The sequence below is a fragment of the Nannobrachium achirus genome (assembly GCF_963921795.1).
Source record: "Nannobrachium achirus genome assembly, chromosome: 16".
NCBI classification, from domain to species: Eukaryota; Metazoa; Chordata; class Actinopteri; order Myctophiformes; family Myctophidae; genus Nannobrachium; species Nannobrachium achirus.
In genome coordinates this window covers 24,455,493-24,479,657 of record NC_137823.1, presented here as the reverse complement: position 1 = coordinate 24,479,657, position 24,165 = coordinate 24,455,493, and the positions used below count along the sequence as shown (strand labels likewise).

At 42.4% G+C, this 24,165-nt stretch overlaps 1 protein-coding gene across 4 annotated transcripts in view; it reads right to left on the bottom strand.

The window, feature by feature from the left end:
• LOC308301402 (unconventional myosin-VI-like) overlaps positions 1 to 24,165 on the bottom strand; it is a 216,719-nt gene that overhangs the window by 149,619 nt on the left and 42,935 nt on the right. For all 4 annotated transcript variants that reach the window (XM_080745378.1, XM_080745379.1, XM_080745380.1 and 1 more), the window contains exons 3-9: positions 13,958 to 14,027; positions 13,111 to 13,184; positions 10,536 to 10,665; positions 9,840 to 9,945; positions 8,824 to 8,879; positions 8,628 to 8,725; positions 7,061 to 7,225 (exon numbers count right to left, since the gene is read on the bottom strand). In XM_080745378.1, the coding sequence (XP_080601504.1) occupies positions 7,061 to 7,225; positions 8,628 to 8,725; positions 8,824 to 8,879; positions 9,840 to 9,945; positions 10,536 to 10,665; positions 13,111 to 13,184; positions 13,958 to 14,027 (699 nt within the window). The remainder of the gene's footprint in view (positions 1 to 7,060; positions 7,226 to 8,627; positions 8,726 to 8,823; positions 8,880 to 9,839; positions 9,946 to 10,535; positions 10,666 to 13,110; positions 13,185 to 13,957; positions 14,028 to 24,165) is intronic.

Sequence of the window (24,165 nt, the reverse complement as noted above, 5' to 3'; positions counted from 1 at the left end):
GTTTAGTTTTAGTTGAGTTTAGTCGATTTTAGTCAACTAAATGTGCATTTAGAACTTTAATTAATCGATGGGTCTACCCTGCTCCTACATTGAGAAATGCACACCTTGAGGGTTGATAAGCATGTAGCTCAAAAGCGCAATATATCCTTTGCTCAAACAGGCTTTCTGCATTAGCTCAGCAGTGGAGATTTCCACACACGTGCAGGAGACCTGTGTTTGGATCCCGGCCGGCTAAAGCCCAAATCATACCAATGATTCGCCATGCAACTTCTTGCAACAAAACCGTTTTAAGGTCAACCGCACCAATGCAGCATGGCGAATCATTGTAGTTTCTCAGTGGTTTTGTCAACTATGAAAATTACCCTAGCTGTCAAACATTTTGCTCGCATTTTTGCGAGGGACATGGGAGCTCAATTTGTTATTTAACCTTCATAGTTGACAAAACCACTGAGAAACGGACCTTTGCTCTCGTGGTCACGAAGTATCGGATTCGCCCCAACCGTGTGGTTTTGGGTGTAAAAAATACGGATTGCAGCTTTTTTTTTTATATAATTATGGGCTTTTAAATGCTTGGTTGACCAAATTATTACAAATGTGATACTATTTTAGAAAGAGTCAATTAACTCATCCACTACATTGGACGAGTTTGACGAGCTATAGTTATGGGTCCACTCTGCTTATGACGAATATGACGAGCTATCAATTAGCTTTAATAACTATAAAACAAAAAAGTATGATCGCCGATTCGCCGTCCATAGCGCTCTGTGGACCCGCCCTATTCACAAAAAACGGATCTGGATGTTCCAGAACGGAAATGGGGGGGCGGGACAACGACGCCTGTATCCTGTCTGCCGAAATGTCATCCGGTTCAATGTTGTGCAACACCAGCGTGGCGCTCCGTCGGTTTCGCTTTGAGCGATGGAAGGCTGTAGTGCTTTGTTGCTTACCCTGCCTGGATCGTATTGTGAATGCAATCGGTGAACCATCGCGCAATGGATTCGCGCGCGCGCCCACGTTAAAGGTAGGCAAAATCCTGGCGGTGTGGACCCTCAGAAGGGTCTTAAAAATAGCGGTGGGTGAGTTAAGAGGGAGATATCAACCTCCCAACAGTCAGTTGCCTTTGTAAACTGGCCCGAGAACTCGAGAAGTAATTAAAATGATGACAGATGTGAACCCAATATGCCATGAAGTAATTATGTTATTAAGACGTGACCCGACCCGATTATGGCTTCATTATGGCAATAAAGAGAATAATCATGCCATTCATAACCGAATCGATTTGTTTATGCCGCCCCTGGAAGATGTTGTCTGACACCAACTTTAATTGTTTCTTCACATCTCGGAGCTGCACAGTGAAAACAGATGTATGAGCCTATTAGAGGCAGAAAGAAGTCTGTTGGCTCAAACCCCTCAGTGCGGGACTACTTCATTAGGAGCAGGGGCGTCACACAAGGAGGGGGACTGAGTTACTAGGGCCCAAGGTGGAGGGGCCCTAGTAACTTTAGCTATTGAAAAATAGCAGATATACAAGCTCACAGCGCGGCACCGAGTGCCGCGCTGCGAGCTTGTAGATCTGCTATTTTTGAAAAGTCGTGAAAATGTGTGCAAATCTTTGAATATATGTATTTTTTATGTGAACATTTGTAACTAAAATGTTGCTTCTGGGGGGGTCCCTGGAACTAAATATTTTTGAAATGGGGGTCCGTGGCCAAACACATATCATCTTGGGGGACCTTCAGAGCACCACTGACATAGATACAAGGATTTTAAATATTCAAAGACTTGCACAAATTTTCACGACCTTTCAAAAATAGCAGATCTACAAGCTCGCAGCGCTGTGAGCTTGTATATCTGCTATTTTTCAATAGTTAAAGCACAAAATAACTGAAGTGAATCCTTGTACCCAGGGCCCAGAATTTGGTGTGACACCCCTGGGGATGAGTATACGACAGCCACTTTAAATTGAGAGTGAATGACGCAAAGCCGAAAAAGAACGGGCTTCTGAATTCTGATGCCGACAATAAAGGGATGACTTGGCAGGAAAAAAAAGAGAGAGGAAATGGTTCTCGGAGGGAAGCTTTTCCTCCAGGAGCGGAGATAATGGGAGGGAGTGACTCAGCGTTCTCCTCCAGTGCCCCCCCTCCCCCCCGGCCCACCAGCACAGAATCCAAAGCAGACACACAGAGCGCAAGAATCGTTTCAAATGTGCTTGATGTGGAGCCGTTTGGAGGGGTCTCAGCGGTTAACCACATGAACCCTGGCTAGCGTCCCTGTTTTCGGCACGTCATGTCAAAAGTTTTTTTTCATCAAGGACCAGGGACCCCTTAGCTGAGAGAGAGATGAAGCAGGGACCCCCAGATTCCATACAGTTTCATCGTTTGACAGCACAATCATCATTGTATTTTGGATTCCTGTCAATTTGTGTTTTCAGATATGTAACCTCTTGAACCGTCAATACAACTCAATAAACTTGACCTTTCACTCTGCAGTCTGCTCTTTTTCCCCTCTTTTTCACCTCTTTGCCGAAAATAGCCGATCTACAAGCTCACAACGTCTCGCAGCGCGAGGCGTTGTGAGCTTGTAGATCTGCTATTTTAGGCTAAAGTTCTCAGAATATGGACGTTCAAGTGGTTAATATAAAAAAGGAGAAAAAAGGTTTCTATCACACAAAGATTTGAAGGACCCCCTGTTGAAGACCCCTGATTTAACCCATTAAAACTGGGAAAGCATCTACTTTTTTCAGAATAAAAAGCTTTAGAACAGTGGTTTTCAAAAATAGTAGATGTACAAGCTCGCAGCAACATTTTTGGAAAGTCTTGAATAATGTTTGATCAGATGGTGAGGGGTCCGTGGCCAAATACATAACATTTTCAGGGTCCTTGGCACACAAAAGCTTGAGAACTACATTTGTAGAATCGGCTTCAGTTAATGGGTTCAAATAAAAAAACGCACACGGTGGCATTCGGTTTATTCCAGTTCTCCATAAACCTCAGTCTGCCCCTGCAGCGCGCACTCGAAGAGGACCGTCTTCTAATTCATTGAAAAAACAATAGAGGGATACGCTGGCAGGCAGGGGCCAGCCTGAAAAGGTCAATAGTACCCGGTTTAATTGAGGAATCAGTGGCAAATGTCAAATCCATTATCTCTGTTTCATCCAATATTACGAGCTCCATTATTGTCCGCGTTGCTCTGGGCTCGTCCACAGACGTGGTTAACGCCTCCCCTCTAGCCTCTCCTCGTCTAATCGCTGTCATTTGACATAATCATGATTATTTGTCATAATCGTCATAATCGTTTCCATGTTTAAAAATGTTTCATATATATCTTTTAAAGTAAAAAATAGTGGAAATAGCAGACATACAAGCTCACAACGCGTCGCAATGCGACGCGTTATGACCTTGTAGATCGTCTATTTCCACTATCAATGTTCTTTTTTTTAAGTATAAAGTTGTCAAATATGTCAGTAATTTCTTTGTATATTTAGGGTATGTGTCATATCTACCATGTGCAACTTCAAAGCCTAAAAGCCAAATAGAAATGTAATTGTCAACAACAAAAACACGATTAAATCGTGAATCGCAATTATTTGAGTGACAATTAATCGTCATGTAAAATGTCATAATCGTGACAGCCCTATTCACCACTGCATGAATAAAATGGCAACGCCTCAAAAATAATGTTTACAAAATATGAGAGAGAGGTCAAGAGTAGAATGTTGGCTTCCTTTTAATGTGTATTTTCAGACCTTTAACCACCGTCAATACTTAGTAAACTCGACCTTTCACTCACTAATCTTTTTTCCCCCTCTACACCAAACCTCTTTGCAAAAGAAATAGCAGATAGCTGCGAGGCGCAGTGAGCTTGTGGATCTGCTATTTTTGGCTTAAGTTCCCCTCAGAATACGGATGCTAGGGGCGCCCGCTGGCCTACTGGTCCAGGCGCATACCACTTAGGCATTGCCACATAGGCATGGATGCCTGGCGGCCCAAAAAACAAATCTTTAGAATACGGATGCTAGGGTACAAGTGGTTAATGTAAAAAAAGGAAGAAAATAAAGTTCCTATCACACAGAGATTTGGAGGCCCCCCTGTAGTAACTCTGAGGACCCCCTAGGGGTCAGGGACCCCCTGTTGAAGACCGCTCGCTGTATTAAACAAATAGTGAGAACAAAAGCACCCGAAGGGGAGAAAAAAACCATAAAATCATGTTTAGTGGCAAAGAACATCCAAGCTCAACTGTGGCTCAGTGATGCCATCTGGTGGACAAGGCCTGAAGTGAACAAAATAGGATCTGTTACTTTGTTTGTATTTCCAACACGGTTGTAAAGGGCTGTAAAGTTTTAAACCGTTTTAGAGCTGGTCACCATTATTGTTGTTTACAACAGCCAAGTTTGAAATGACCACAACAAAGATAGAAGAACTAGTATAATATGCTCCCATATTATGGGGGTAACATTGGCCAGACTTTGGATGTTGACTGATTTCCTGAGCACTCCCCTGCGAGGCGTTGTGTGCTTGTAGATCGGCTATTTTCACTAGCTTAAATCATTTTTAAAAGGACTAGAGGTTCGCGGCCCTTCGGGCCGCTCACATCTAGAGTCCACGCCCGTTTTTTTTTTTTTTTAACTTAAAAAAAAAGTAAAAAAAAAATGTTTTGAATAAAAAAAAAAAATTTTTGAAAAAAAAAAAAGTTTGTTGAAAAAAAAAAACAAGTTTTGGCCTAATCGTGTTATTATTGTCTCCACCAGCCGAAGGCTTGGGGGAGAGTATGTTTTCCCCTTCGTCCGTCCGTGCGTCCGTCCGTCCGTGCGTGTGTCCTCGCAGTTTGTGTGCAGCTAATCTCAGTCGCCGTTGGCCCGGTCGCTGCCAAAGTGAGCACACACATTCCCTGGATGCCAATCTAGAACCTCTGCCCTAAATTTTTCAAATGGGCCTTTTCTAGCGCCACCTAGTGGCCGATGTTCGCAAAACACATTTCTGTGCACTGCTCTTACAGATTTTGTCCAAAAATCCTACAAATCGATAGGCAGTATCTCGACAGTCATGTGATCGACACAGATCTGTCCGATTTAGCATATTCCATCCTGATTGGCTAAGATTGGCTTCCAAAGTTTGTAGGATTGAGCCGTTTTGAACAAAATGCCTCAAATCCCAAACACAAAGTGCAATTATCATGAAATCGCGCACACACGTTCCCACTAGGCCGAGGAAGAAATGCCACTTAATTATTTTAAAATCAGCCTCATGGTGGCGCTATAACAGGCCGATTTGTGGTTTTACCTATAACTCCACCGATCAGGTTCAAACTTTGTAAGCGCACTCCCTAGAGGCTAAGGATAAACCTTTGCCCTGCATTTTTCACATCAGCCTTTTATAGCGCCACCTTTGGGCCGACTTATGTAAAACACATTTTTGGATATTACTCCTTCAGATTTTATCCAAAAATCACGCAAATCGGTACACAGTATCTCTATAGTCATGTGATCAAGTCCGATCCGTCTGATATTTCATATTCCATCCTGATTGGCTAATATTAGCTTCCAAAGTTTGCAGGATTGCTCCGTTTTTGAACAAAATGCTTCAAATCATCAATGCAGCTTGTGATTACCGTGAAATTTGCCACACATATTCCCACTAGGTCAAGGAACAAATGCTACCTTTTTTCACATTGGCCTGTTATAGCGCCACCAGCAGGTAGACTTTAACAAGACACATTTTTGGAACACAATGCTTCAAATCATGCATGCAGCGTCCGATTTCCATGAAAGATCTATGGTGAAGAACATATGCCACCCTTTTAACATTGGCCTTTTATACAGTAGCACCACCAGGACACACGGCCTGGTGGAGACCTGTGCTCGGAAGAGCACTGCTTCTAGTTGTTACTGTAATAGGCCTGCCAATGTTTTATTTTCATTATTTCAATGTTTTCATTTTAGCAACACACACACACACACACACACACACACACACACACACACACACACACACACACACACACACACACACACACACACACACACACACACACACACACACAGACAGACAGACAGACAGACAGTATCTTGCTGTGAACTCTAGATGTGAGTGGCCCGAAGGGCCGCAAACTGTGAACTCTAGATGTGAGTGGCCCGAAGGGCCGCAAACTTCTTGTAAGATACAGGCTCTCGGCTAGCGATTGAGTCTCTCTCTCTCTCTCTCTCTCTCTATCTCTCTCTCTCTCTCTCTCTCTCTCCTCTCTCTCTCTCTCTCTCTCTCTCTCTCTCTCTCTCTCTCTCTCTCTCTCTCTCTCTCTCTCTCTCTCTCTCTCTCTCTCTCTCTCTCTCTCCCCCCTGTGCAGCGGCCCCCCCCCTTCCCTCTTGTAACCTGAGACTCTCTCTCTCCTCTCTCTCTCTCTTGCTCTCTAGCGAATCAGCGGACGGCTGTGCCGTGCATTCTACCTACATCAGAGCTAGCTATGAGTTGGAGTGGATGTAAAGGGGGCGTGTCTGGGCTTGGAAGTGGGATGCGGCTCTAAGAAAAATGTAATATGCTTTTGGACATACAAGGTTTCCACACAACAGCGACGATATGTTTGTTTGTATATGTATGTTGCAGCGTACTGCTGGCTACACTACCAGCTAAGCTCCCCCAGGGCTGTTCTCAGGTGCTTGTTCTCTGCTAGAAATATATGTCTGGTGGACTGGGAATAAGGCCCGGGGGCCTCCATTCCGTACAACTCTTCTATCTGGATCAATTCCGTCAGGAGCAGGCACGGTCAACTCCAGGGGAGTTTTGGCGATATAACTGGGTGCAGATTCTTAAAGGTAAGACTTTCTCGAGTATAGTTTCTTGAACTGTTTCTTGTGAACTGCTCCCAGACTCTCATTACGTTCGGCGGATTTTGATTTTCTCACTAGTCGCTACACAGTCTGGAAAGACTCCTGTTTCTGTGCACAAACAGGAGGAAATGGAATCAAATGAACCCTGACGGGTTCATTTGATTCCATTTGTACACTGCCAGAGTTAAGGGGAGACCTTCACACATTTGAGAAACACTGGGTTAATCCATGAATCCTTACCCTGAATGTATCCGGGGAGCCCAGGTGGAACTTGTCCCTGATGTCCTCTGGGGCTCCGGCACACAGCCGGTAGAAGATGTGGTAGTTCCTCTCCTCAGGTCCCTGCCTGCAGATCCTGGACTTCTCCAGGAGGTAGTGGGACACGAAGCCTCCCACCACAGTGTTCTAGCGCGGCATGACAGCAGAGGGAGAAAGCAAGGAGAGTTTGAAAACATGACGAATGATGAAAAACTCCCATACAGTACCTGCTGGGTGAAGTAAAACAATGTGCAAACACAGTAGCAAGATTCGTGAGCTCCTGTGATAGGAGAAGGATGTCAAATGGAACCCAAACACCTTAAAGGGGAAGACCACCCATTTTCAATATTGAACTATGTAATTAACACTCACCCTGCCAAAAAAGACGTTTCTATAATAAAAACGTCTTTTTAACTATGGACCTCCCTGCCAGACGTCTTCTGGACGTCTTTTTTAAATAAATAATAAAAAAAAAAATGTTTTTGAAAAAAATTTATTTTGGACCTCCAACAATGTTCTAGGCATGATCGCGATCGCGAAATTGCATGTTTAACCCCCATACCAACCCCATCTTTCAAACATGGCAGCCATGTTTGTTTACATTTGAAGAAAACATAAGGGCTGTTTTCTCCTGAATGCCTGAACGGATTTCCAAGCGGATTTTTTTGTTTGAAAGCTGTGAAAAGCATGCACATGCATAGTGCATGATCTATGCACGAATGTGTGCACCAGCGTGCACACTATTTTTTTAACCCTTTGTTGGCGAACCGGCAATATAAGAGGTCCCACTTTAAATATGGCACAGAACGAGTTAACATACCTTAGAGGAGTTGTGTGGAAATTAAAAAAAAGTTCCCCCTCTTCTGTGTTGCCTAGAACTGGAGGATTGATTTTGGGGTTTGTATTGTAAAGTACAATGTGTGATGTCATCAAGTTGTAATTTGCAATACAAACCCCAAAATCAATCCTCCAGTTCTAGGCAACACAGAAGAGGGGGAACTTTTTTTTTATTTCCACACAACTCCTCTAAGGTATATTAATGACATAGTTCAATATTGAAAATGGGTGGTCTTCCCCTTTAAGGACCATTGTATATATCCCTGCTCTGCCTGCATGTAACCTTGATGCATGAAAACTGTTACACTCCTTTCACTTGTACATATTTTGTTCCTATTGTATTGTATTGTATTGTGTACACTTCTGCTTTGGCAATGTAAACATATGTTTTCTCATGCCAATAAAGCCCTTCGAATTGAAATTGAATTGAATTGAAAGCACAGCGGCACACGTGAGGAGGAGAAAGCATGGTAGAACAGTAAAGAGAACACAAAACATAAAAAGACAAGGAGGGAATTTCAAAGAGAATACTTTGAGAATTCTGGAGACCAATCTAACACAAAACCACCTTTAATGGCATTATAGAATAGCACAGAGAATAACACTATAATGTATGGTGAAAAAGCACCAGCTTCACCAGATTTGAGTACCTCAACTTCTAAAGTACTAGAACTGTCGTTCCTTTGAGGGCGAGTATACTGCTGTACTGTACCTTTTCGTTGAAGTGAATCTCCACGAATTTCCCAAAGCGGCTGCTGTTGTTATTGCGTACTGTTTTAGCGTTTCCAAAAGCCTCCAGCAATGGGTTGGCTGCATTGTTCAAAAACGTAAAACAATTGCATTAGAAGACAAACCCGTAGAATCAAAATAATGTCTTCCATAAGATAAAATAAACCTGACATTCTTACCTTCAACTATTCTCTCGTCTATGTCTTGACCCGTTCCGTAAGAAATTGTCAAGTACCTGTTGGGAATACAGTTGAAGCAGTTCGTTTATATACAGTAACTACACTGCACACACGTACCAGTGTTGCCATGTCTACTTATTATAAGAGACTTTGGGCTTGTTTTTATGTTAAGTTCCTTGTAAATATTGGAACTTTGCGGGTTGTTGTTTTTTGGCCTTGTTTCTAAAGTGTGGATTCTTATTTATTCGGGATTGTTTGTTTCCTAATGTTGTCTCCTTTCGGAACCTCTCCCTCCGCTATAGCTCCAAGATGAGGTTCCTCAACACCAGCTGGCCAAATGAGATTTCTCCGGCGAATGTTGGCCACGCTTACATGATTCTTACCTTTACCACACATCGTATCCAAAAAGAAAAGGTTGTTTTAGCGTCTCTCAAATGTATAATCTTTGAGCGGTGGAGAACATTTAAGTGATGGGTTGAAACAAGTGTCTAAAGGAACTACACCATGAATTTGAATGTTTCCTATTATTTATTTTTGTGTCCCACCAGCACCTTCTATCCACAAAGTCCTATTTCTGACCATTGTGTCTTTCTCAGTTTATGGGTGGATCTATGTAAGCAGGTCTCAGAACGGGCTGTGATTTTCTCCAATGCTCAAAGATTATACATCTGGGGGAAGCTAAAACGACCTTTACTTTTAGGATACGATGTGCAGTGAAGGTAAGAATTTCCATGTCAAGGACCCCCACATTAATATGTATTTGTCTGCAGACCCCCATCTGAAAAATGTTGTACCAGGGGCCCCCGTAGATTTGTGTAAAATGTTTCAAAAATATTCAAAATATTCAACCTTTTTTCTTCAATATCTTTTATTATTATATATTTTTTTTAATAGCAGATCTCAAGCTCACAACGTGTTGCATCGCGACACATTGTGAGCTTGTAGGAAGTCTATTTTCAAATGTAAGGCTAGGCCTTAAGTGGAAAACTCTGCAAAGGTGACAATGTGATCCTGACCTCAGAACAAACTTGGTGTTTTCAGTCTTTCCAGCTCCGGACTCTCCTGAAACGATGATGGACTGACTCATCTTCAACACCTTCATGTCCCTGTACGCCTTGTCAGCTGAAACACACACACACACACACACACACACACACACACACACACATGCACACGCACACACACAGTGAGACTTGTAAAAGAAATAGTAGCTTCAGGTTCTGCAAACCACAACCATCCTTCTGATGACCTGATCTGCTACTGTAGACAACAACACACACACACACACGCGAGAGCACATACACGCAAGCTCAAAGCACGGTCACATCGCATGTAGCTTGTAGATCTAATATCTTCAACGCGGGACATCGTCATACAACAAAGTGTAAAGTGTAAATCAGAAGAGAGAGACAGACAGACAGACAGACAGACAGACAGACAGACAGACAGACAGACAGACAGACAGGCAGGCAGACCGACATCATATGGAGACAGGTTCACACTCCCCATATTCAACCCCCGAGGGTGATATTCAGCTTCATAAAAGAACACCCGAGTCCCTCCAAACAAAATGTGAGGTGTCAAGTTTGCAACTTTGGGAATTATGGACCCTGACTCATCACTATTGGACAGTAAACATGTAGTCTACCCCGCCTGCTGTTCCAGCTTTGGCCAGTAGGGGCCGTGGTTCTGGGGGCTTGGCCTTTACTCACCAATGGCGTAGACGTGGGGGGGCAGCGTGCCGAGGGAGCGCCCCCGGTACTCCTTGATGGTCTCTGAAGAGTAGAGCTTAGGGAGGTCATAGTAGGGGTTCACTGCTATCAGGATGTTGGCTACAAACGTCTAGTTGGTGGAGAGAACAATAGAAAGAATAATCGAAGTTAAAATAAACCCCAACAACCCAAATACACACACACACACACACACACACACACACACACACACACACACACACACACACACACACACACACACACACACACACACACACACACACACACACTAGAGGATGACATTTGACAGGAATTCCTGTGGGATTCCCGCAGGACAGGAGTCAAATTTGTATTAATGCCGTGATCGGGACGGGACAGGAATGAAAATCACCGGGAGTGGGCAGGAGCGGGAATTCCAGACCAGTTCATCAAACCGCAGAAATAAACAGTGCTACTTTATTAGCAGTTTGGGAGGAAAAAACACAGGAAAGTGAGGTCTTCGGACTGCGAACATTATACAATTATACATTATATAATAATAAACAAGATATCAAATATAATATGGATCAAAATGGAAAAACATTTTTTTTTTTGGGAGCGGGAGGTGAACGTGAGTGATTTTGACCAGGAGCGGGATGGGACCAGGAGTCATTGTACAGGAGTGGGACAGGAAGGGATTTATTTTTTTACTCTGGCCCAGGATTGGGATGGGACAGGATTTTTCTGCCCCCAGCTAGTAATGTTTTATCATTAGCTTTCAAGGTTCAAGGTTGTCTTTTGTACAGGTACATAAGAGTAAAACTTATTTTAGTTTGGCTTCCTTCAGACAATGCAGTGGTATATATAAAATAACAGCAAAACAGCAAAAACAACACATCTAAAGAAAGGAAAAAAAGAGGGTTCAAAAGGCAAAAGAGCAAAGAGAATGAAAAAAGCATCCTCAGCTGTACATGTGCATAAAGTTTGTTATACACCAATGGCATTATTTTCCCGTAGTAGCTACTGTACTTTAACTTTTTGTAAACAACTTCCCTCTCAAGGACCCCTGGGGGTCCCCGAACCCCACTGTGAGAACCACTAAGCTAGGCTGTTATGCATTCAACTAGCCTCTGGTAAAATACCAAATCCCCTTCCACTGCATCTTTCAGCTTCAACTTTTCATGTGCAGTTCCTTCTTCCACCACTAGATGGCCACATAGGCATTGTGTTTGTCCTCTGACTCTAAGCTGGGCAGAGCATTTAACTTTTCAAGATAAATGTAGTCTCCCTGGGACCTAAACTTAAAAAATAAATGTATTTTCGCTATCCGTTTTGATTTTGAAATAATGAACATTTTCGGATCTGTTTTATTCTTTTGAAAACATCTGAAATTACTTTTAAAAAAATTTAGATTTTCTTTTGAATTTTTTGAAATAATAATTTAAAGAAAAAATGGGGGGATTTACTCGCAAACCCATACAAATGACCCAAACATGAACCCATTGTTTTGGAACCACAGCTGGCCTTCCCCTCTGTCTGCCCCTCCTCCCCCTCCCCCTGCCCTTCACTTCAGAGGGCCGCTCATGAGGTTCAGTGAGCAACAGGATAGCTCCGTCTGAGGCTTTACCCAGGACCACGTCACCTGAGCCCCTCTGTGTGTGTGTGTGTGTGTGTGTGTGTGTGTGTGTGTGTGTGTGTGTGTGTGTGTGTGTGTGTGTGTGTGTGTGTGTGTGTGTGTGTGTGTGAGAGAGAGAGTGTGCGACCGTGCGCGCGATGCAGAAATGAATTCTGCCCTTTTGTGTGCATGAACGAGCATGCGTTCACTTGTCATGAAGACATGACAGCTCCGTGTGCATGCATAATGTATGTGTTCATGTGTCCGTGTGGCCCGCCTCCAGCCAGTCACCTGACCAGCAGCCAGTTAATAAACCATTCTCTGCTCATCTACAATCCAAAATGACAATAACAAAATGACTTTCAAAAGATTACAGTATTTACTGTATTTATTTCATTTGACTGGACTGTTGGATTTGATTTTATATTGTTAATTTGTCTTTTTGTATAAATAAAAAAATCTTTTATTTAATCTGTATTTGCACACGTATGTTATCTTCATTATTTATCTATCAGTCAAGTTCTCCTCGACAGTACAAAGGCAGGGCCCTTAGCCAATGAGGTGCAGTCAAAGGGTAGATCTTTATGCCCATACATGGTGTTACATGCGAGCCCACACTGTTTCGTAGGAACAGTATTTCGTATAGAGTATTTTGTATAGAGGGTATGCACGTGACATCATCATGCCCGGGAGTTATGCAGGAACGCCTACGAGTGGCAAAAAACTACTATCTGGCCTTGACAGCCCCTCATCCAAACAGAAAAGTCCCATCTGATGGATTTAAACGACTTTAAACAAAGTTAAACTCACTTTGCCACTCGATTTGCCATTCACTTTATGCATGTGCATACCCTCTATTGTATTTACTTTGTTCAGGACCACAGGAAGACTAGAGGCTCATTCATAACACTCCTCAAAGTGCAGACACTCAGACATGCATCCCATGGGAAATTTGTATCCTTTCACCCATATCATACTTACATAAATTTTGTCTTTGCTATATCTCACACGGACGTTGTTTAGTAGAGTGGCTTCATTCAAGTACATCAAAGAACCTGGAAGAGAAAGACATGGCACAGGGAGTTACTGTAGCACTGTTGTCTAAAAAGGCTCAACAGTGTACAGCTGGAACAGTGATGTTGCCGCCTGAATCTCCAATCTATGTTTTTATCACAAGCGCCTTGAATGTCTGTCTGACCAATCACACACGCTGTTCGCATCAGTGTGTTCAATGGTGGTGATGTTTGGCTCGTTAGAACAGTGTTTCTCAACCTTTTTTCTGCATGGGCACACTTTTCATGTCCCAAGAATCCATGGGCACACCAACATACTACGGGGGTGTACCGGTAAATATCGTCACTGTCGGGAAGAAACCTTGTATCTCCAAGTTTCAAATGTGTACGTTTCTTCCCTAAGTAACACCCTGCTTCATCATACAAGGCTGTCACACAACAGTAGTGAAAACAGCAGATCTACAAGCACACAACGCAGCTCAGCTGTTTTCACTAGTTTAAATCATTTTTAAAATGATAAATACAATACTGGCTTTCAAGCAGTTTCAAGGGGCACACTTGACCCTTCTCAGGGGCACACCAAAGGTCCCCTGGCACAGTGGTTGCGAAACACTGGGTTAGAAGATCTTGGATGTGCAACTGCCGAAAAGAAGCTCGGTGATGCAGTGTGTTTGTTTTCTCTGCAAAGATTTATCATGAACTTTGTTTCCACAAGTTAAGTAAGTACGCTGCAGCCTTTCCAGACCATCTCAGTTCCAACTGCAGACTGGACAACATCAGAGGCATTCTGGCCTGCTACTCCATGACATACTCACAGTTGTCCTCCACATGCTTGTTGACATCATCCTCTGCAGGGAACACTTGGTTGATGGCAGCCAAAAATGTCTGTGGAGGAAACAGAAACACAGAAAAACAAACCCTTTTAATCACAGCTACCAAGGCTTTTACAGAGCAGCTACAATCACATTTAGAATCAGCTTTTTTTGTCTCATCACACGGTTGAAGTGGGTGCAATTATTTTTGTGCGAGCTCCCAACATTTGAAGCTACAGGAGAAGTTAGATCAGGGAAAGTGCGAATTGAGAAGAAACAGTAACACAGAACAAGCAAAATAACCCAGCAAGCACGGTCAGGACCTGGACCAATCAGTGACGTCTCGATTGGGGCCAGATAAAGTCAAACCATGACTAGTCAGATCTGGCCTAGAATATCACCTGATTTCAACCAACATAAATCCTGCCCACGAAAACGGACGTCCTGGATTAATCAGAGAGGGTCTGATCGAGGCCAGATGAATACCATAACTAGTCAGATATGTCTCAGAATATAACCTTACATGCTCATATTTCAACTAACATTACAAACAATAACAATCATCCTGTCAAACAAAAAAGTCCATATGACGTCAAGATCATCCCCATATGGGCTGTGATCTGGCCTAGTTCTGAACGTCACCGGAGTCACCGGAGGACGTTATCATAACGTCATCATGACGTCATTTGGCTTGCAGGGAACAGGAAGGCACAGACAGTCAAATCAAATATACAATTAGTCCTGGCAAAATGGGGGTCAACCTCACATTTATTGCAACAACAACAAACTCAATTGATTTTCTGGCCTAAATATGTCCTGGAAGAGTGGAAAAAAGTTGTAAGGAATTGCATGAAGGGAAAATCCTGAAATTCACAATGGCCATCATCACACACACTATCTTTTAATATACAATTATCCATCTCAAAAACCGAACACTGTATGAAGTCGACATCTGGCATATGTACAGTATGTATTAACTCATATGCTGCCATTTAACAATACCTTCGTACTCTTTAACTGCCATTCGTCTCCATAGACTTCCATGTAATTCATAGTGCACGGATCATGCACACCCATGCCTAGATAATGCACCACGTGTGTCCACATTGCTCACAGCTTTCAAACAAAAAAATCCGAATGGAAATCCGTTCAGGCATTCATGAGATAGCAGCCATTATGTTTTACACTGTTGTGAGCTTGGAGGTCTGCTACCTGAGTTGTATGGGGGTTGTATGGGGGTTAAACAAGCAATTTCGCGATCGCTATCATGCCTACTAACGTTTTTGGGGTCCCAAAACATTTTTTGAAAAAAATTTTTTTTTGAAAAAAAACATTTTTTTTTTTCAAAATGGCGGAAATTCTCGGGTTCCTCGGGCGTGGCAGGGAGGGACATCGCGAAATTCTCGGGTTCCTCGGGTTTGGCAGGGTATGAGTTAATGTATGAACTTGTTTGGATGAACGGTTCTTGAGAAAACTGCAATTAAGTGGCCCATATTCTGAATATGTCCAACCGAGCACCAGCACAGACTGAGAGCAACAGCAAAGAGTTACTGAGGCAAACATCAAACTGTGGACACCTGATGGCCTCATCAGAGCAGCTGGAGTTAACTACTGTATGCCCCAAATTCAGTAATCCACATGATGTGTGGCAAAGCTGTTTGCACGAGCATTTCGTGCACGCTCAATTGTTGACGCAGCCCTCAATGAACTGTTGAAAGCAAACGTGTGTAAATGTCCATCTACTACAATACACACAACAGTAGGCCTGGAGAGGCAGTGTCAGCTGAAGCAGGTGCACGGCAACCAAGTGATCAGAAGACAGATATGAGCAGAGATGTCTTCAACCTTTGTCCTCTCATACATGTGGAACGCCCTTCCACAAGCCTTAAAGGAGAGCAAATCCCTAGCCTCCTTCAAAATTGGTATGAAAAGTCACCTTCAGACAGCTGCTACCCGTGACTTGTAAATAGACTAAGCCCACATGTCCCCCCCCCCCCTTTCTTTTCCTTTTTTTCTGCCTTTGTATTTGATATTATGCTTATGAAACTGATATTATCATAGATAAAGTACTATGTTCTATCCGTCTGTCTTTCAATGTTATATGAGATACTTAAAGTGTGGTTCCTGTGGAAATAAGCCTCGGCTTTCTAGGATCTCCTTTTAGTTGACCTTGTACCAGTGATTTGTACTGTCATGAAACTGCTTTTTCTATTGCAAACTTCTAATAAATTCTTCAATCAATCAATTCAGGACATATTTAGGACAAAATCAGTTGAGTTTGTTTGAGGTTGACCCTCATTTCTTTTTGTGAGGTCAAGCAGGCACGTGCACACATCAAAGGGGGCTTGAGCCCCTGCCCTTTTATCCGTCTGTAAAAAGTGCCCTCTCCAGACACAGTTTTTACTATGGTGAAAGAAATGCAAATGCCCTCTTTCCATGCCATACCTGAAGGCAGCATTCAAGAGAATTGCCTTGTCCAAACTCTCCTGAACTTGAATGCAGCATGTGTAGAAATCCATGCCGTACACCACATCTCCAGTATTGACTTGATTATGCTTAGTTCAGTGTGGTATCAAGCACAGAAAATAGCCTACCTCCAACCTCATAACGCGTTGCTGTGCAACTCGTTGTGAGCTTGGAGGTCTGCTATTTTCAATATTTTTACCAAAAAGCCCTTTTAGAAATGTCAGCCCCTGCCTCTCTTAACACATTGACCGCCATTTTAACATACCTCCGTACTCCCACCTGCCATTCGTCTCCATAGACTTCCATGTAATTGGGTGTGCACGGATCATGCACACCCATGCCTAGATAATGCACCACGTGTGTCCACATTGCTCACAGCTTTCAAACAAAAAAATCCGAATGGAAATCCGTTCAGGCATTCATGAGATAACAGCCACTATGTTTAACAAAGATGGCTGCCAAAATGGCTGCCATGCTTGAAAGATGGGGTTGCTATGGGGGTTAAACATGCAATTTCGCGATTGCTATCATGCCTACTCCATTTTTGGGGGTCAAAAAAAAATTTGGAAAAAAAATTTTTTTGATTTTTTTTTTTTTTTTTTTTAATTCTCGGGACTATCGGGCCTGGCGGGGAAAGACATTGGAATAATCTCGGGACTATCGGGCCTGGCAGGGAATGAGTTAACATTCTCTGCACGTCCCTGAGGTCAAGTGACATTATTGCTTGACTAAATGTCCAATATGCTGTACCTAAGACACATGATAAAATAAATACTTAGCTATGGATAATTAGCACCAGGTAAAGCAAACATTCTTCTTGTGCAGGTATTAAACAAATCCAGCAGATTAAAATAGCAGTAAGTCACAGTATCATGTGCATGGTTCCGTCACTCCCTGCCTATAGCAATAGTTCAGAACTGCACATGTATCACAGCTAAAGCCATGCCCCTTCTCAGGGGCATGATCTCTATTGTAAGCCTATACGTATATGCTATTTGACCTAAATGACCGTAGCTTATATCTTGACAGTACTAATATTATGTTTTTCCCTGTCACAGTACGGAGCACATAGCCTGTAGTTAAACAAAGCAATCTCTCTCAACAAATACAAATACGAAATATTTGCAACTTTATATGTTTATTATATATGATATGAGTATTTCCAGCTTGTCAGAAATATAATACCTACGTGTGCAGTTTCAGATTGATTGGCCCAATGGCAACAAAAATGAACACAGACAGACAGAAAATAGAGTTTTCTTTATTGTATCGTAGTCCATACACTACAATACAAGTTCAGTAATAAAGAGAGGAGATCCTCCTTCTCCTGTTTACCGTCATGTCTTTTGCTTTCACTGCCTTGAGCTGCTTCACGTCTATTTGGGAAGTATCTGGCAAATAGCCTAGTAAACTAGACTCCTCCTGCCTTCTGATTGAGTCTGGTTTACGAGGCTATCTTGCGAAATCCTTTTTATCCTTTATTTATTTATTTGTCTGTCTTTAAACCAACTCCCAGAGGGATCAATACGCCAAAAGTTCATTCCAAACGCACAACTACTCTGTCTGGAGTCTGCAGCCTCCAGCAACAAACACAACACACACTGACTGTACTTGCAAGGGCCAAATGTCTACACATACAAGAATAGTATCCTTTGATTCAGGTTGGAGGGTTAAAAACACTGTTCTAAAAGGTTGATGTCCTCAAAAGTATAGTAATGGAAACGTGTTGCAATGGACGCTGAGGGAGTGAGTGAGTAAGCCTGTCACGATTATTGCATAATCGCCTAATCGCAATTATTTGAGATTTAGGTCATTTGTCATAATCTGCCCTGTGCAACTTCAAAGGCTAAAAGCCAAATAGAAATTGATTTTTTTCCCAGTGTTCAAAGACAAAAACATAATTAAATCACTAATCGCAATTATTTAAGTGACAATTAATGAATTGCCAAGTAAAATGTCATAATCATGAAAGCCCCCTTGAGTGACTGACTGACTGACTGACTGACTGACTGACTGACTGAGGTCAGTGAGTCTGTCCCTCCTCTCCCCTCCTGTCCCTGAGATGCCAGTCAGCACCTCCACAGCATCACAGCACAGTCACCTTGCATTATTCACCACATACCTGTCACCAAGCAACACTCATCATGAGTGGCAAACACACCAGGGCAAAAGGCCTCATTTATTTTATACAAATAGACAATTTCTCCTCTGAGCAAGCAAAAAAGAAAATGTCCTTGCACTTGCACCGAAGACGCAGGTTCAAATCCAGGGTAGAACATCAAAGTTACAGAGTGCAGCTTTAACATAAGTTTAAGGCATTTAAATGGTGCTTAAAAATAAGTGTGTGCACTCCTCCATTCTCAGTTTTAACAGTTTGGCTCAGTAACGCCATGATAGTCTAGTAGCCAGAAAGTGAACCCGGACATTTTGAGTACCCTAAAGTTTTATGTTAGAAATGTTGAGTATGGGTCCCCAGCAGTTAAAAACTGCCGGATGCTAACTTGCATATGTTGGGCAATTTTCATAATTAGCATAATCAGATTAAATTAGCATAATCACCTATAATAATGAAAAATATGTCAAAAACTGATTGACCGATTTGAACAATATTGGAGTGGTTTTGGGGGTTATTGAGGATGCTGAATCCATTTCTGACATTTTCTAAATTCAAAATGGCCGTTTTAAACCGGAAATGGCCATATACCAACTTAAATTGGGATGATTTTGATACTTTTTTGTTGATTTTCCAAATGATGACGTGACTATTTTTGATAGGCTATTGTGGCAGTCATTGTTCTAATAATTTGTGTGGATTGTCTATATTTTGCTTTTGAAATGCAGATAATCTATAAGCATATAAATAACCACATTTATAATTTAATTCATAATCAAAATCAACAAAAAAGTATCAAAATCATCCCAATTTAAGTTGGTATATGGCCATTACCGGTTTAAAACGGCCGTTTTGAATTTAGACAATGTCAGAAATGGATTCAGCATCCTCAATAACCGCCAAAACCACTCCAATATTGTTCAAATCGTCCAATCAGTTTTTGACATATTTTCCATTATTATAGGTGATTATGCTAATGTAATCTAATTATGCTAATTGTGAAAATTGCCCAACATATGCAAGTTAGCATCCGGCAGTTTCTACATGCTGGGGACCCTTACTCAACATTTCTAACATAAAACTTTAGGGTACTCAAAATGTCCGGGTTCACAATGGGGCTCTATGGGCTGGCTACTGGACTATGACGGTGACTGACATGTTGGTACTTCGAACCTGTGGCCATGCCCAAGTCTAGCCAACTGCCTCAGTACTGGTGAAAGATAATCTGTCTCTCTCCCTCCCCCAACCCCCTTCTTTAACTGTCTCTGCTCCTATTATCTCCCTGTCTTTCACTTCCCTGCCCGTGGCTCAGTGCTATGGAGGGCTGAGAATGTGGAAAGAATGAATCGGGTGTACGTCACCTTGGCCATCCAACCTTGGCACATTAAACCCATTCAAAACGGGTACACATTTTGTGTATTATTATTTTATGCTTCAACTACTGAAAAATAGCAGATATACAAGCTCACAGCGCGGCACCGAGTGCCGCGCTGCGAGCTTGTAGATCTGCTATTTTAGAAAAATCGTGGAAATTTGAATTTTGACCCGAAGTGTCTTTTGAATCCTTCAAAGGTTTTTTGAAAAAACCTATGTTTCTATGTCAGCAATCTGGCCAGCCATCGTCAAAGAAAAGATCCTTTTTTACTTAACTGGAGCTCAGTTAGTCTGTTCTTGAGAGACTACTGTGTCAGTGGTTCTCAAACCTTTTCATGTGAAGGACCCCCAAAATGATGTGTATTTGTCCACGGACCCCCATCTCAAAATATGTAGTTCCAGGGACCACCCAGAAGCAAAATTTGAGTTACAAACGTTCGCTTTGAAAATTCAAAGATTTGCACACATTTTCACGACTTTTTCAAAAATAGCAGAACTACAAACTCGCAGCGCGGGGCACTCGGTGCTGCACTGTGAGCTTGTATATCTGCTATTTTTTAATAGTTAAAGCATCCAATAATTTTAGGCTTAAATGGGTTAAAGCCCTCGGGCTAGCATTAGGGTGGTGGGGGGTACAGATGTAGCCGTTGGAGAGGAGCAGAGAAGTCCCACGCTTGTGTGCAACTACAGTATAACTACTACATGCTTTGGCTCCGTCCCCGGCTCCCCAGTGAGTTCTATCTCATACTGTGTGAGTGACTCCAGGGCCAGGGTCGAATGTGTTCACACAAACCTCTGCGTATTAGCTCACCAGCGTGGTGAGTTGCCAAATGCCAAGCATGTGGGTGATTAAGAGTTGGAGCCTGTTCACTCAGGAGTAAGGCAGCGTGGTGGAATATAGTGTAGGGTAGGGCTGTCACAATGTGACATTTTACATGACGATTAATTGTCACTCAAATAATTGGCGATTAACGATTTAATTGTGTTTTTGACGTTGATAATTACATTTCTGTTTGCCTTTTAGGCTTTGAAGTTTGCACATGGCAATCATGACACATAACCTAAATATACAAAAAAATTACAGACATATTTGACAACTTTATACTTAAAAAATAACATTGATAGTGGAAATAGCCGATCTACAAGCTCACAACGTGTCGCGATGCGACGCGTTGTGAGCTTGTAGATCTGCTATTTCCACTATTTTTTACTTTAAAAAGAATATATATGAAACATTTTCAACATTCACGATTATGAAGATTGTGAAAAATAATCGCGATTAGACGATTATGTAGTAATTGTGACAGCCTTAGTGTAGGGAACAAAAACACTCTTTCTTAACCCATTAAAGCGCCATTCCCAACTATGTTGTAACTGACAAAATACTTTAAAAACGTTAAGGATGTTCACCATTACAACACCAGAGGCAGTGCCACAGATCACGTTCAACCCAGAGTCAACGAAAAAAAGGGTAAAACTCGTTCTCCTGCTATACCACCAAAATGTGGAACGCCTTACCGAAGGCCTTAAAGGAGTGTAAATCCCTAAAATCCCTTAAAATCGCCCTGACAGGCAGCAGCCGCTCGTAACTGGTAAAAATAAACCTAGGCTAGCCTTACCCTCCCCCTGACCCTTCTATTGTAAATATCTATATATTTTCTTGCACGGATAGAACACTGCAAAGTACTGTGTTCTATCCGTCTGTCATTCAATGTTATATGAGATATATAAAGGTTTCCTGTGTAAATAAGCCGAAAGGCTTACTAGGATCTTCTTTTGGTTGACCAGGTTGTACCAGTGAACTGTACTGTCATGAAACTGTAACTTTTCCTATGCAAACTTCTAATAAAGTCTTCAATCAATCAATTAATCAATTGTTCACCATTGTATTTTTTATTGTCCGTTTTAACACTGCAATTCCCTTGACATAGAACAATTTTTAAAACTATACTTTTATAGTTATAGTACTAAGACCTGAGCCAATTCTACAAATGCCTTCTGAATCAGTAGTTTTAGTGTCAAGGACCCCCAAATTGATACATACTGTACTGTATATATATGGCCGCGTTTGGATTTTTATATAGCCAAAATCCAAAATGACACAGGTGCTGAAACGCATAATAAGCATAAGCGTATTGTATATAGCCAATATACAAGCTGGCAACGCACGGCGAACTTGTAGATCTGGTATTTTTTTTAACATTTTGGAACATTTTCAACAATAATGACCAAAATAGGGACGGCTTGGGGCATTAAGGCTCAGCCGTTCTACCGCTGACCCAGGTTCGAATCCGACCCGAGGCTCTTTTCTGCACGTCCTTCCCCAATTCTCTCTCAACTGCCATTTCCGGTCTGGCGGTCTCACTCCACTATCACTATCCTAATTAAAGGTTTAAAAATGCAAAAATAACTAAAACAAAATCAAAATAGGTACACCAGGTTGAAAGGGATTAAGCTGCAAAAAGGGCCAAAACCCAAGGCTTAATTCAATGCAACGTCAGTAACACTACTGGAGTGACGTTTTGACCACGTGTGATTACGATAGCAAGCTCTAAATAACAACAAATGACTCTTTGAGCAACACCAAAGCATAGGCAGAGTGATGGAGAACATCTGGGATGAATTACACTATAGCGCACACACACACAACTGGTCATTGTAGTACTGAAGTGTGTGACACCAGTGACATGCACTGAAAGATCACCCCCCCCCCCCCCCCCCCCCACCCCTCTCTCTCTGTCACCAATTTTATCCCAACTTTTCTTTTCATGTGCCTTTAATCTAGCATCTCTCCCTCGCTAGCTCCCTTCCTTTTCTTCTCTCCTCCCTTCCTCTGTCCCTTGCCCTTTCAAACAGCGTTGCCAGATTTTGCGAGAGAAATAAGCAACTGGGTCTATGAAAACAAGCCCAAACTATATAGGCCACATATTCACGTTAAACATAATGTGCACTGGCTATTTGAAAGATCTGCTATTTTCAAAACAATCTTGGGAAAAAAAGTGAAGAACTTGAAATTATTACAGTAACTATCGGCTAAATGATAGTTAAGAACCAAATGGACCCGTATGGGTACGTAACTCAAAGAGTGTACAAATGGAACCAAATGGTCTCTAACAGGTCCATTTGGTTCCATTTGTACACTCTCAGAGTTAAAATAACACTGATTTTACAATATAAATTGCGGTATCAGAGATAGAAATGCCATTTAATGGGGGTCTGTACTCCGTAGCCTAATGCATGCCAAACTGGGGTCCTTGAAATTAAAATGGCTGTGAATCACTGCTATAGAGCCATAACAATATTTTCTTATAGGGGGTCACTGGTATACTGTATCTTGTCAAATGGGGGTCCACGGGCTGATAAGTGTCCATTTTTTCCTTGATATGAAAAAGTTTGAGAACCACTGCACTAGGCAACACTGCTTTCAACATCTTTCCTAGGGTGGTTCGTGGGCCAGCAAGCTAGCAGCTAAGCCACAGAGCTGGACTGGTAGCCTGTCAGACACTGGCACAGACTGGCAAGAGCAAAACACAAACAGAACATTGTTACTATGTCCCATCGTTTTAGGCCACAGGAAATGCTACTCAGAGAAAATGAGGTCAAATCCATTCAAAAAAGGGACGGAACGGAAACGCACTGAATAAGGAGTTTAAATATGGCGAAATATACGGTATACAGTAAACGAGGGGTCTTCAACAGGGGGTCCGGGGGCCCTAGGGGGTCCTCAAGAGATACACCTAGCATCACTACTTTGCGGGGAACATTAGCCGGTCGCAACCATTACCATACTAAATATCAAGGAAATATTCAAAAAAATCACACCCGTGTGAACTGAGCGGTGGTTTACCCACCAACCCTCCCCCCCTGTACTGTACTGTACATATTCTGTGTTCTATATCTATGAATTCGATGTGTTCTAGATCTATGAATTCTGTCACCTCCCCCCCCCCCCCCCCAGGCTAGTCTCAACAGCACCCTCTTACCCACCAACCCCTCCCCCCTTCCCCCCTGTGTGCGTGCGTGTGTGTGTGTGTGTGTGTGCCTGGCCTGGCCTGGCCTGAAAACAGCGCCCCTCCCTTAACATGTGTGGTCATAAAAGGTACTACACCACATTCTTCAGGCTACATACAGACCCACCCACCCACCCACATACAAACATACCTACACACACGGCCACGCTATGGAGACGGTGTGACCACCGCTCAAAAATGTAAGTCTTGGACAGCTCCCAAGTAGGCCTTTTTGACATATTATTTCC